Raw genomic sequence first — 15006 nt, 5'->3', positions numbered from 1 at the left:
TGTTTATGCAACTCTATGAGCCCAACATTTAGAGACCAAATTTTAAGTAAGAACACATAATGCCTTTATGTGATGTCCTGCACATCATGTAAAAGCATTACGCACATGCTAACATATCAGTTTATGACTTATGTTACACTCAGTCTTAGTTGAGCACATACCCAATAAGCTCTTTACAGAGAATAGCTAAGATTAACAATTTGTGCCATCAGCTTTGGAAGTATTTGAATATTAACAGTATGAAAATAGCATTTCTTATCTGAAAAGGGAATTTATTGTTTGCGATTATTTCAGGACAATCCTTTCAAAAATGACTTTAACGCTTCCCTCCCTACATGTTCTCCACTAGCATAACTAAATGTCAATAAGTAACAGATTTTGCTGGAAATGTGTTTGATGTTTAAAAGATTTTGTTGTTCCAAAAAGTAAAAACACAATATAGGATTTCATTTTTAAGGATTTATTGATTTTATTTATTTCTAACCTCCAGGTGGGGGCTTGTTCTTTGACGTGAGGATGACAAAGCCAAAGCCTTCGTTGTCTTTGCGCTGCAGAGTAACATCAAAGCGCTCAGGACGGGTAGGCTGAGCAGGCTGGATGATGCTTGGTGCTTCAGTACGAGGCATCTTGGGAGAGCTGTTGACCAAAGCAGATGCAACCTGCTGGGGCTGCTGGTTGTTGTCATCTTCTCCTCCACCATCTTTAAAAAAAAAACAAAAACAAAAAAACGGTACAAAAATATTAAAACACAAATGCTTAGCATTGTAGCAAATTTGGACTTCATTTCTAGGACTGATTAAAAAAGATGCAATATATTAACATTTCAGAATGATTCTACCAACACACGTTAAGTATGAGCAGTCTGATTTAGTTAACATAAATTTAAACCAATAACTTGACAAAATCTTTCTGATTTGCTCTTGCAGAGATCCTTCTGTAAATAATGCAGAAGCAGGGGCTTTATCAAAGAAGCCTTTCTGCAGCATGTCTTACCCACATTAAATGAAAGACCGTCAGCTCTACAGTTGAGATAAAAGGCCTTTCCAATTTGTTATTCATAAGACAAGCTAAGCAACCTCCATCTCTCTTCATTGTATGTTTGTTTTGCTGAGTCTCTGTTTTGCAAGCCAGCATCAGTGAATCGCTTTCTAAGCCCCCTGCTTTGAAAGCATAAACCCTCACATGATTGATGCTTAATTTTTTGCAATGTGATCAAGCTGTTGTTGTGATACATCAAATCTGTAGTAATTTCAAAAAGTGCTTGTTCTATTCATGGAATGGCTATCGGTGGGGTAAACCAGCCAGGATGCAGCAGGGTATGTGCAGTTAAAAAAAAAGAAAAAAAGAAAAAAGAAAGAAGAGTCAGCATTTTTTCCATCCTTTGAGATTTAACTCTACCAGCTGATCTAATCTTCAGTGCTTTTCACACAACTGCAATCATCCTTGACAGATAAACAGAGAGCAAATAATCTTCTTTTCTTGTTTCCACTTTATGCCCATTTTGATTCAAGATGAAACCTGGAATTCACCTCCCATGATTAAAATAAATTAACCGTCCTTAAAATTCCATCTTTTTCCTTTCAGGAAAATTACAGCATAGAGTAGCATCTTAAAAAGTCCATTTTTGACAAACTTCATTTCAGTCAGAGAAAATCTACCACAACGAATTTAAAGGATTAATGGAAAAAAAATCCAGATCAAAGCTTTCCCTCAAAGGTTCTCCTCTAGCATACCTATATAAGCCAAAGGAGTGAGCAAGAAGCCACGCTTTCTGTGCCCTCAGAGGAATGCGGAGCTGATTATTCAGAAGCAGACCAACCTGTGTATGCTAGTTTCCTGCGGACTGTAAGCATGACTTGGCCATTACGAGCAGCATTGGTCATCAGCTCCAGCACTTGTTTGTGGGATTTGCCCTTGACTGGCACGCCATCTATACAAAGTAGCTCATCCCCTGCCCGCAAGCGCCCGTCCTTCTCAGCTGCACCGAGTGGCACAATGGCACCAATATATACCTGCGGAAGTAAGATGGTGTAAGAGACATAGCTAAATATACCGATCTGAGGGAGATTCATGACACAGACTGGCTGGTATTTTCATAATACCATTCCCAGAGATGGGAAAAGAAACTTTCAGTTAATATTAAATCAACAGAATTCAGCTTCAATTTGGTGTCAGTCTGCTGCTCTTATGACTGAGGGTCTCCAACAGTACTTTTAAATGGATGCTGGCCTCCGACTTACTGGCTGATCTGGTCCCTCGCCCCCAAGGACTCTAAAGCCAAAGCCTGATTCCTGATTCCTTTTGATGAATACATCCAGGTCCTTTGTATTGGGAGCTGCACAGAGAAAAGAAAATATAATTGGTAAAAACTGATGAAAAATATTCATTAACTGCAAGAATGAAATCTCTCATGACCATCAGGAAAACACCTAGATACTTGACATGGGCAACAACACACCTATACATAAGAAAAACGCATGCTGACCACAAGGCAATCTGAGATTAAGCAATCTAAACTAGGTCAGCTGTTTTTGGAAACTCTAGAGCAATATTTTCCCTCTTGCCGAGCCAGAGATGACACTGCTAGCGATGTTAATGAGATGATGTTGTCAGACGCTAACAGGAGGTGGCAGAATCTTTTTGTCTGTGTTTGTGGTCTATAAGTAATTCATGTGGTGCATGTGCACAGATTTGATTCAAAAATGTTTTGACTGTATTATTTTGATTGCAGTATTTCGTTGTGACATAGGAGTAAGACGTTTGCGTCTTTTTGTGTCGTATTTGGCTTCTGTGTCCCCGAAATTCAGTAACAAGTGTGTTAGCATTTGCAAAAGACTGTAAGCTGGTTTTAGAATTGCACATCTGAGGATTTGATTTCTTTGTGTAATAATGAAACACAAAGTAGCAATTTGAATCAGCATTGACACCGGTAACTTGTTAATTTCACTAATCCAAAAAATACGTTAAAAAACATGAATGAATTAAATAAATCTTTGCATCTGTAGTAAAGTTTACTACTGTAAACTGTGTAAGTATAAGTACTCTTGTACTTACGCTTGCTGTCTAGAATGGCCTTGGACTTGAGGTAGAGCTCAGATGCATCTGGTTTGGGTGAAGCTGAGCGCAGGGTGCTGGAGGAGAACGTTGATGCATTGGGGGATGCCTCAGGCTGACTTAGGGTCTCTGTGCTGCTGATCATCTCCTGCCTCTGCTGCTGCATCGTGGGCTGAGGGAACGGATGGACCATTTGTTGGGGCACCGAATGAGGTGCCTGGTGTGAAGTAGGCTGGGCTACTCCGTGAGACATGGGACCTGTGCACTGCAACATAGAGACAAGCAATGTGATATACAAGATGGTAAAGCACGAGCTCATTATAAGGCAATCATCCATTAAACTAATGGATTATATATTACATATTTTTTGCCAATGTGTTCAGCATCATTGTATTATGTCTGCAGGTTATTTAATAAAAGGTATTCTATACTATAGCAATGATTTATGTCTAAAGTAGGAAGGTAGCTAATGGAGGGAAAAAAATCATTAAAGCTTGTCCAGAGTGACAAACTACTCCACCGGCATAAAATGAAAGAAAATAAAATAGTACATCCATACAGATCTAAATAATTATGCATTGAACAAATAAAACAGTATGAGTAAGCCTGTCGGTGCCCCAACACTCTCTATTTTAAGAGTGCATCATGGAGGAGTAGCAGAGGAACAAGCTGTTGAACATGGCATATCATCTTAAACACCCATACACAGAGGGATGCTAAGTTGCCGTTTGCCAGAAGCCAGCATATTTACCCACATGCAGTTCCAGAAATAACAGCCTGGCTAATGTGGGCTCCCTGAATGATGCTTCTAACAGCAGCTACTACAGCACGCACACGTTTACACGCTGGGGCTTGCGGGTAACCAAGACAAAAGTTTTCTGGTTTAATAATTCATCAGCAGTTTTAGCAGCAGAGTCTATTTTTTTCATCATACAAAATGGATTTGAACTGACAGAAAACTTACTGGTTTCAGTGACTTCACTGGAGACGTCTGACCTGTGAGCAGAGAGACAGAAGTGGGAATTAAAGTGACGTCATTAACAACACAACAGCAAACATCTGCTTACATCAGATTAAATTATTTAAGGACGAGTTGCATTTTGCATTTTCTTCACTCTACTACAGATTTGAACTTTTGGCCTGAAGTGGTTGAATGTCAAGACTAAACCCTCTCTCGGTTCTTATACAGAATCTGCACCTTCTTCTCCACCGACTCACACAGTGAACTTGCTCATAGGTTTCAGATTTAGCTTTTGTTTTTGTTCTCTCTGACATGGTCATGGTCACAGAGCAGAATGTGAACCAGAGTGTAAGTAAACCAGTAGGGGGCAGTAGACTCCAGTTGCATGAACGGTTTATGGGATGAGAGACAGATGACCTTAAGCCATGGGAAAACATGCATTTCTGTGGTTTAAACCTGCCAGCTGTTAGCTACATTACTAGAGCAGCATAAACACTGAAGCTTTTCAAATTTGAATTTTCATCAAATCAATTTATCACAAAGACAATTACTGGCATCGATTTAATAAAAAAACATTTAGTTCCCCCACCCCCCTCCCCCCCATTTCCAATATTATGTAAAAATTCACTGGCAATATCTCCATTTTCACAATCTCTGATCATATCATATCTCAGATACTGAGTTCAGAACACAACCCATGGGGAAGGGCACTTTGTCTCATTTCCAGATTTAAATCCAGTATAGGGAGCAAGGCCAAATAATTTCCTGTTTCATTTCTCACTGCTCTGCTGTCATTAGAAGGTAGTTCTAGCCCCCGGCTGGGAGTAAAGCCTACCCTAATCCCAGTCCATGGGTGACCTGAGGGAAGCCCTGCGGCACTACTCCTTTTAGTCCTGGAAAGCTATGATCTGCTTTTTTTTAAACATTAACACACAAATCCTCCATATGCACTGCAATTAAAAAATGCATATCAGGCTGGCACAGCAGCATACACACAAACTACAACCCCCTGGAGCTCAACGTAGACCCCAGCTGTGCACATCTGATATGTGGGTGCAACACTGATCTCTTGAATCTAGGCTACTGCACTGCAGTAAAGGCATAAAGGAACAAGCCCTTCAAATCTGTGAAAGCATGAAGTAAGAAGAAGGGCAATCATTATTCACTGTGCTCCATCACTCCTACCTCCCCTCTCACTTTCTCTCCAGGCAGCAAGTGAATCACCAAAACTGCCATCTATTTGCACCTTCCTAGCATAGCTCATCATGTGACTAAGCATGACTTCCTCCCTGTTTGGGAAAGTGCATGGTGGATGATGCAGAGCTGGTGTAGACCAGAGCGTGAAATTGCTTTATTTAACATTGGGAGAGTCTGTGTATTCAAGCAACACCTACTGAACACCACAATGCGTGCTGTTATTTTTAAATTAAAACATTGTGCATTACATTAAATCTCACCTCTTCTACAGTTGAAATATCTTTGACAATGTCTCACTTTCTCGCAGGAAATTATTTACAAATGGAAGCAGACTGTTCACCAGACTGTTACGCTCTGTGTTTTCTTTTGGCCAAAAGAAAGTAAAGAAATAGAACAGGTGGCGTAAAGGTGAGTGAGGATTAAAGTAACTTCAGAAACGTGGGTCTAAATAGCACTAACGCCTGTATTTTGTCTAAACAGCAGATTAATATAGACATCAGCGATGTCACAACATACGTACTGTAAACTCACCACCTGTGATATCCTTCTATAATGTCAGTGTTGCAGGCTTACCTGCAGCAGAAGTGTACAATAGTACAATAGCAGCAAAGTGAACTTTCATCATTGCTGACTCACCTCCTCTAAGCACCAGCACGTTGACCTCACTGCCCACAGGCAGGTCTTTGAGGATGTCGACCACCTGCGAGTGGCTCAAAGTTTGGACATTCTGTCTGTTGATCTCCTTGATAACATCACCCTTCAACAAGCCGCGGCACCACTGGGCGTCCAGGATCATCTTTACCTTTTGTCCCAGGGGGCAATCCGCTATAGCAAAGCCAAAACCTCCCGGGCCTTTCACCAAGGGCACACTCACCAGCTCCGGCTGTAATAGAGTAGGGTCAGGCCCTTCTTGATTAAGGGCATGTGGAAGGTGGTGGTGTTGATGGGAATGAGGATGGTGGTGGCGTCCTCCGTTGGTTATAGGTGGCACTGACGCAGTCTGCCGAGAAAGGGTTGCTCCATCGTTGACAGCATAATTGAGGTCTTGTGGTGTCGAAGGGGAAGGAGAAGTGTCCTTAGAGGCACTGAGGTTGCTCGATGCCTCCTCACTATTGCTGGTGTCCTCTGGCAGAGGGTAGCCCCGACACAGGACCATGTCCACATACTGATTGACTGGGATAGACTGGAACATCTGCACGACATCAGCATGAGTCTTTCCCAGCACGCATGTCCCATTAATGTCCACAATTACGTCACCTAAAGAAGAACAAAAAGCTTTTACACGTTTGTGACATGAAAAAAATTGGACAAAATTTAAATTTCTGTATTCATCACCATGCCAAAGGAAATTTTGAAAAGTACTATTACAACAATACACCAATAAAAAGACATGGGGATAAGCGCAATTATGCAATTGGATTACATAAGTAGACTCCTATATCTTAAAAAATTCAAACATGTTAACGGGGGAGGAGGGAGTGTGCGAGAGAGAAAAATAAAACGAGGTCATTGACGTGTTTTCTTTTTCCTCCTTTTATCTCCATGTACTGTAAAGGATAGACTCTAATCACCCCTGGCCTGCCCCAGATATAGGTCTGGATAAGCAGCTGAATTGCTGACTAGCTAGGTGGCTAGATGCCCAGAGGTGGATTGCCCACCCACACAATCGATACTTTACCAAAGAAAAAACAAAGGCTACGTTTTCACTCTCGTGAGTGAGCTTCATATTCCAGTTTGTTGCTTGTTCAGACCAACTACATGTCGCTCATACGATTAGTTCAACAGCTACATATTCAAAAAGCTAAGCGAAATATATTTTCTCACAAAGTTCAAACACTCAACCTTTAGCATAAATAAATGCCGTAGGCCAATACTCAGAAATGAAAAAAAAAAACCTACTTGAAGATGTTACAGTCTACTGCTTGCAATTAAAACCCAATGAAATTAATTACATTCATCTTTTGTTATAGTCAATTACCCTCCTTCTCAAGGGAAATGAAACACTGAAAATAATTATTCTCTTTGCTCCACTCTTAAGTTGATTCTCAGCAGTCGCAATGGCTCGGCAATCAATACTACGGTAATGTGAATCTTAAGGCATTACACAGTAACATACTTCAAATTAATACAGTCACCATGCATGTGATCACAGAACTAGAACATGCAACAATAAAGAACTTACTGTGCCACTTGCAAAACACACTACATGGCAGACTCATATACATCCCCTGTTTTTACATAAGCACACATGTCAACCTGCAGCCACGCTGCCTGAATGCAGGCTAATTACATTTTTAATATACGAGTGCGTATAAAATGTGAGCCTCTACTATAAACTACACACGGGTTTATTGATGACTTCTCTATTTTTCGAGCTGCTCCACTGAACACTGCCTATAAACATTTGTCTTTGCTTGATCAAGCAATGTGATATTCAGAGTGAAGTGCCTGTTCGGTTTTTTGCCTCCGAATGTGTTTATTTGTGTGTACACAAAGGGCACATTAAGCTGTATTATGTACAGAATGTATGCTAATGCCCAGCTTAAGTGTTACTGCGTGAATAAAGATAAATGCCATGCACAGTTACCCGTGTACACGTGAATGTGACACTGGATTTTGTTGACTTTGCTTTAAACAATTGTATTACCTTGCATCATGGAAACAAATTACAGCAGGGTGGTCTCCAACTGTTAAAACAGCATGCGAACCAGATACTTAAAAAACATTATGTCTGTGGGGAATGTTACCTGAGGCAATCTTCTTGTCATGTGCTGCAGGCCCATCTGGCAGGACGTTTTTGACCTGGAGGAACTCGTCAGGTCGGTCTCCGCCAATAATGGTGAATCCAAAGCCCTGGGGGCTTTTTCTAAGTGCTGTCTTAAGTATGTTGCCCTGCAACTGAGTTGGATCTCGAGTAAACCCCCACATTCCCCTGCCAGGCTCCTCTGCTGTGGAACCTAAAGGAGACGTAGACAGAAGGTAATCATTAATGATCTAATATCACAAGTACGCTCAGTAAAATTATTGCACTAAATGTTTGGGGTGTGAACACATTCTTTACACCATGCTTTCAATTCCACACACAAAAATGTTCGGACAGAACACATGTACAGACAGCAAAAGCTTCAGAAGTGGCTAAATGAACAACTGAAAACTAACATATTTACATTTCAGCTGGGAAAAGGCCTGATTTCTAAAGAATATTAGTTTAAACACATCAAAATAAACAGATTCCAATGTGATTAGTTCATTTAAAATTTTGCCTGGTGTTCTACAGAAGGCAAAAAAGTGTCAAAATTCACTTAATTGCTTCTGTTTACCTGCTGGAAACTGTTTCAGTTTAAAAGTAATTGGATGTCTTTTCATCTTTTAAACTGTAAATGAAGTCACAGTGGCGTCAGTTACACATGAATGCAGCAAGCCTCTGTAGTTCAAAAGTTTGTGAGACGGAATTGTACGTGTATGCGAAAATGAGCCCAGTATAGGAAGAGACACTGAAACGCTTGCTCATAAATTGCCATCTGTCACCATCATAACAATACTCGCACAGTGACAACATGTCTGACAGCACATCACTTACTGCTAGTAATTACATGAACACTAAGAACTCACAGTTTGAGCGCAAACTCCAACAAATCACACGCGCACACACAAACAGAGACACACAACTTGCAAAACCACTGCTCTGTTTACAAAGCCAATAAACACCTAGTTATTGCAAAATGCCTAAAGTTTGCCCAAGTCTCCCCGCAAACAACCAATTCTTTTCACTGCAGTGATAAATCCATCCTGAAACGCACCTGACATTTTCCAGGTAAACTTTTCATTGCAAATGTCCTTTGTGTTGCCTGCAGGATGTGTAAATGGGGCGCTTTTATAGAAGACAGGAACAGAATTATATTAGACAGTGTGTGCGCGCGCGTGTGTGTGTAGGTGTGCATTTGTGCAAAAGAGAGCAAGATAAGAGTGATGAGACAGAAAGAGACAGCAAGAAATAGAGTTAGCCTTGACAGAAAGAGAGAAATTTTAACTAAATCCGAGCTTGCCCTTCTCTGTGGTGTGTGCCTATGAGATTGTGAGTTATGTGCTCTGTCCCTGCGTGCTGGGCTTCTACTCTGGCAGTTCCCACACTGATAGATGCTGGGACATCAATCTCATTAGGGAGAGCACAGATAGAAGTCCCCCCTTCCCCTGTCTCCTACACCACTCTCAATGTGTCATGGGATTGTGATTTGCATAATTGCATGGCAATTGGCAGAGGAACGTGACCGCTCTGAAAAGACAAAAAAGATTATGCCAAGTATGACTTAGATGACACTGCTGCGTCAGTGCCGGACAAGTACAAGGGATATTCTAACAAATGTCAGTCTATGTTGAGCAAGGATTTGCAAGCAGGTACAAAAACATGAAATTCTCCTGAACAACTTGGGGCACAAGTGTGTAATAAGTATGATTTATGATGGAACTAATCCCTGTCAGATAGCTCCGACATACTGAAACAGTCTTTCTCGCACAATCACCTCGAAGGCAATACTGGCATAACAGTAGTGGAGAGAGACAATCACAAGTGGGATGAAAAGGGAGCTACACACCAAAGCCATGTTTACATGGTCTTGATTAAGCTGTAGGCCACAAAGGGACAGTCAAGTTTCCTTAGGGTGAAGCGATTATATGAAATGTCTGACAGGATTCTCAGCATGATAATTATGGCTGAACATAGGGCGGCGCTTTGCTCTTGTGCTCTGCGGCATTGTCTGGGAGGTCAGGTTAGCCAGCCTTGTCAAAACAGTGTTTAGAAGCCACCTCACGCACGTCCATACACTTGCACAAGACCACTAGCCATTAATTCTCATTAACAAGGGTGGGAATTTGGAGAACAAGCACAGGGGAGGCAGTCGAAGCTGGAGGCGGCGGTACGCAGCAATATCATCCACAAACTGCAGAAAGGCTCAGCTGTGGGAGGTGGGGTCTGCGTGCAACCGACTGAGGCAGACAGTTGTGTCCAAAGGGTGTCTGAAATACAGAGGCTAGTTTGAATACAAATGAGGCCATGCCTTTTGTGTTCACACGCAGAAGAGCATTATAATTCTTGCACATTTTACAACAACCTAGTCTTCTGTCTCTCAGACCTTTATATTTACTGAGAAGAGGGTGATTAGATCATCAAGCAGGAGCATTCCCCACAGGTAGTAAATGATGAGTAGATGACCCAGTGGAAATGCAATTTATGATCGTAAGTCACTTTCAACGGCAGTCACCTCTCTCTCCTTCTCTGTCTCTCTTATTTAACTCCCTCCCTCTGTTCTAAAGAGGGCTTTCAACTACCATGAGTGACTGTGGCAAAAGGATTTCAAAGAGACCTCAGAACCCGCCCTATATCATATCTACTTGTCAAAATGAATTCTGCCGCCCAGTGAAGCACTGTTCCATTATTCAAATTGAATATCATTGCTTCAGAGGCTATGGGCTGTTTACCAGAAGCCTGTCAACTGTTAGAACATCTTCCAGACAGACTTCTTAACATGAAGGAGATGAAAAGTGTCCCAGTATTTTGATAATATATATATATATATATATATATATATATATATGCACAAATCTATATAAATATCTTTGCTGAACAAAAAGCTAGAACTATAAAGCTGACATCTTAATAATACTGTCGACTGCATTGCATCTTATGAAGGAAAATCGCCCTGTGGAGAAGTTACTGAGTTAAACTACCACTGCCTGAGCTATCGATTGTAGCGCCACTACCATAAGTCAAAGACACACTAGTACAAAACATTTTGTTTAATTAAAGATTCATGATTGAATTTCCTGTAAGACAGCCATCAGGTCAATAACTTTTTAGAGGTTTTCTTGCTTCTTCATATGGAATCTGACATGAAAGCTGAATCCAAATCTGACAACTGAAATAGTTGAGTAGTAAAAACTTTTATATGTATGTCCATTACTTATACACGCAAATTTAAATTTCAACATTGGCTTTTCATCTGGCTGCTTCATTACATAATATTTCATCAAGTCTAGATAAGGAAGCCGTTATATGAAACGTTAAATAATCACATATTAGTTCATCTCTCTATGGACATCACACTTGTTTAGTTTCTGAACAAGCTAGGGCACCAATGAAGGACATGCAAAGGTTAAATGTATTTCAGTGGTGGAAATTCTGCAGATCACAATGTCTTCAACAGGGCATTGGGAAAGAATATGCTGCCCTTTTCAGACATGACTGCATATGTTTAGCACCTACTAACATGTATTTTATTGTAAATTTGTCAACAATTTGAATTCATATGAGTCCAATTTAATCAACCCAGGGTGACGCGTTTGGGGAGTGTGACCATCAGAAAATTAGCACCTACCCCCAATTGGGCCATTTTTGCCAATATTTAGGGGTCAAAATCTATTTTAGCCATTTCTGGATTCAACTAACAAATTTTGATCTTAGGGCTGATTTAGACATTTGTCATGAGCCCAAATTGGACATGTTTGACTAAAGCTTTTATAGAAGCACGTTGGTTGTAATTAATCCCCAAAATAACTGGATACATTTAAAGTATTATAATACCGACAAAGACAAGACCTGAGTTTTGAGGTAAATGCAACTTTTGCTAATTCAAATCTCAGAATGCAATTTAGACCTATGTGTCTACTATAAAACTCTTCAAGCGTGTGTTTAGTAATGGTAATGACTGGATTTTAATGTTGATCTTGATGAAGGCTACAGGCTGAAATGCAGTGGTCAAGCAGTAAAGTTGTTCTTCATTACAAATGTTGCTGAAACTTCAACTTCTAATGACTGGATTTTCAAAGAAAGTACCCATTTTCCTCCACACTGACAGTTTTCTGTACAAAACGGACAAAATTTGACAATTTGTTCTCAAGCCTTCCTTGTGTATGAACCACTTTAATATGCCTGCGGCTCGAGCGTTGTAGGTGCAGTTACCTGAGGGCGTAGCAGCTTGTGGAGGTGCTGCAATGGGCGTGTCCACACTTGGTTTTCTCTTAGCTTCCATTACTGGATTTTCAAACTGGGTCTTCTGGTTGATGTGGCTGTACAGGGAATATAATATTAAATGAGCAAAAATCAGAATGTTAGATAAAGCTAGAATGTGCATTGAAAATATAAATGTTTTTTTGTTTCGATTGCATACTGTTGATCTATTACTGAGTTTCTCATGTCAGTTGACAGTCCGAGCTGCCAACTGATGGTTCACCGTTTGGTATCGCTGAATAGTGCTTGTCCAAAGAGCAGATACTGTTCTTTGCCTGCCATGCAAACCTGCGATTTGAATACGAGGGCTGTTTGTGACATAACATGTGCTAGGCAGACAGGCTGTCTTTATAATATGTGAGCTGTTCTAAATACATTACGAAAATCTTTAACCTGTCTTTGCCAGAACTGCTGCACATTTAAATGGTTTGAGAGAATATCTAAACCTCATTAATTAAAAATAAATTAACTGTCATGCCCAATGAATTCTGAGAGAATTTACATGGAGGAAATCAGTAGCAATCTTTCATGCTATGGGCCCATATTGTATAGTTGGGATAAACATCTGCTCAATGCCTCATAATGCGAGAATAAAAAGACTTAATGAACAGCAAAATGACAGAAATAAAAATGTGCCCTTTTTCACATTACAGGCACTGAGGTGGTATCGTTCCAGAAGTTTCCTAATATAACCAGGCTTTGCCAATCCAGGATCAGCAGCTATACTTGGGGGACTTAACACGAAACTTAATCTAAAAACAATTAATGATTTGCAGTCACACCTGTGTGCTTAAACATTTCCTGTTACCAAGGGAAATGTCCTTCCACGGTTAGATGGTAATGGAGAGAGGTAGCTCATCTGCATAATAAGCTTTAACGGTTGTAAATCACCATTACAGCACCTTAGGAAGAGAAAATGCATTGATGCTGCACAGTGAATCAGCCACAACCTGAGACACTGACTGTATACGTGTGTGCGCGCGCGTGTGTGTGTGTGCATGGGTACTCTGCACTCTTACTGCGTATGACTCATGCACAGAGATACCCTCGCCATTATGTCTGAAGAGATAAACATTCTATTTCCTTCATTTCTGTCATTTCCTCTTTTGCTCTGTCTCACTTTCTCAATCCTTGATTGCCACGCCTCATGTTTTGTAGACACAGTGAGACTTTGCGTCACGTCGTTGCATTTGGTCGTTCATTCACAATAAAATTTGCCAGACAAAAAAAAACACAGAGACAGAAGGGAGAGAGAGAGAGAGCCTCTCAATGACCCTCTTGCATAAACAGGCGCGTATATTTCCCCCCTGCCTGCGGGTCTCTTCCTCTTTGTTCACAGTAATGGCACTAAAATGAAACACTGTGCTCTTGTTTACACTCTCGATCAGAATTGAATCTCACCCTCGTTTCCATCTCAGGGACCTCTAAATCTTCATTGTCTGTTGTCTCCACTGTATTTTCTTTTTCAGATACACAGACAAAGCTGTAGCTCACTTGTTAGTTCCCACAAGGGTGCTTTCAGCAGAATTGTGGGAAACTACTGTTTGCACAATTGCATAATGTACTATTATCACGTGTCCCACAGGTTCCCCTGAGATCCAGCAGCTCAACATGTATATGCTTGGTATTAAGTGATATGGCTTTATGTTGCAGAATATACAAAAATATCTTGAAATAGAAACCATTCTAAATGGGCATTTTAGAGAAGTCAAATATGCAGAAACAGCTTCAGAAAACCTATAAAGGTCGAGAATGATGTCTCTTCAGGAAAGAGACTAAGAGACTCAATATCACCATGCATGCTTATCAACAGGTGTAGATTTCTATGGATCTCCAGGTATAAAAGGAAGAGAGAATTTTACTTACTCTACGTAGTATGTGCCAAATTGTGGATCCTCAATCTTCTCCCAGCCATAGGGCAACTCTGGATGAAAGGGAAAAAAACAGACAGGGAAAAGGCTGACTCAAATCACTTAAGATACTGCTGAGGCACTACATGGACAATTGGACACACTCAATGAAGTGTGGTGTTTTGACTGGCACCATCACAGCATGCTTAGCTACACCTACAGAACAGGAGGTTATTTGTCACTATGTGTTTAAGACTTGATACACACTATGGAGGAGGAAGGGGAAGACGGGCGGGAGGGGAGGGGGGGACACCGTGTGTTGTTAGAAAGCCTCCCAGGAAAAAATAACAGCCCTTCTTTCCAGTGGTGTGTATGTGTTCAGCATCTCGGGTTTCTGCTGCTGTGTGACAAACACACGCAGCGCAGAGGAGATCTTTACGCAAGAGGAGCCATAGAAAATTGCCTTTTGAGAGATGCTGCACTGATGAGCTCTCTGCATGTGTCCACGAAACCATTAGGAGGAGACGGGCGGACTGAGGACTGGGGGTTTGTGCTGTGTCACCAGCATGACTGTGACCAGGAGCGCTCAGCTGTTCAGTATCCGTCTGTTAGCCAGCGCCCCCTTCAGAGAGGCAGGGATGCAGTTCATACACACAAACCCTTCAATACAACAAGGACTTGGGAAAAGTGTAGGTAGCATGTGAGCGGACTCGATGGCTGTAAGTGCCTGCGCGATTGTTACTTATCACAGAGCTAGCTCCTATTGCCTCACCTCCTTCGTCGCATTTCTCAGGTGGCTTGGCTTTCTTGGCAAGACGTGGGTCCAGCCAGGTGGTGGTCTTGCTGTTATGACTGTAATATGAAAAAGATACAGGGCTTTAAGCACAGTTTAAATTATTTTTCAAATACTTAAGATGCCATTAGAGTTGAGCAATTAGCGC

At 41.1% G+C, this 15006-nt stretch overlaps 1 protein-coding gene across 1 annotated transcript in view; it reads right to left on the bottom strand.

The window, feature by feature from the left end:
* Positions 1 to 15006, bottom strand: part of magi3a (membrane associated guanylate kinase, WW and PDZ domain containing 3a) — a 108701-nt gene that overhangs the window by 7142 nt on the left and 86553 nt on the right. Inside the window, exons 6-15 of the mRNA XM_082519274.1 lie at positions 14838 to 14917; positions 14082 to 14139; positions 12168 to 12274; positions 7960 to 8169; positions 5849 to 6469; positions 4019 to 4050; positions 3055 to 3319; positions 2241 to 2335; positions 1820 to 2012; positions 485 to 700 (exon numbers count right to left, since the gene is read on the bottom strand). Of these exons, the coding sequence (XP_082375400.1) occupies positions 485 to 700; positions 1820 to 2012; positions 2241 to 2335; positions 3055 to 3319; positions 4019 to 4050; positions 5849 to 6469; positions 7960 to 8169; positions 12168 to 12274; positions 14082 to 14139; positions 14838 to 14917 (1877 nt within the window). The remainder of the gene's footprint in view (positions 1 to 484; positions 701 to 1819; positions 2013 to 2240; positions 2336 to 3054; positions 3320 to 4018; positions 4051 to 5848; positions 6470 to 7959; positions 8170 to 12167; positions 12275 to 14081; positions 14140 to 14837; positions 14918 to 15006) is intronic.

Source organism: Aulonocara stuartgranti (genome assembly GCF_965226115.1).
Source record: "Aulonocara stuartgranti genome assembly, chromosome: 20".
Lineage (NCBI taxonomy): Eukaryota > Metazoa > Chordata > Actinopteri > Cichliformes > Cichlidae > Aulonocara > Aulonocara stuartgranti.
The sequence above is the reverse complement of the archived record's forward strand: the minus strand, read 5'-3'. Positions and strand labels throughout refer to the sequence as shown.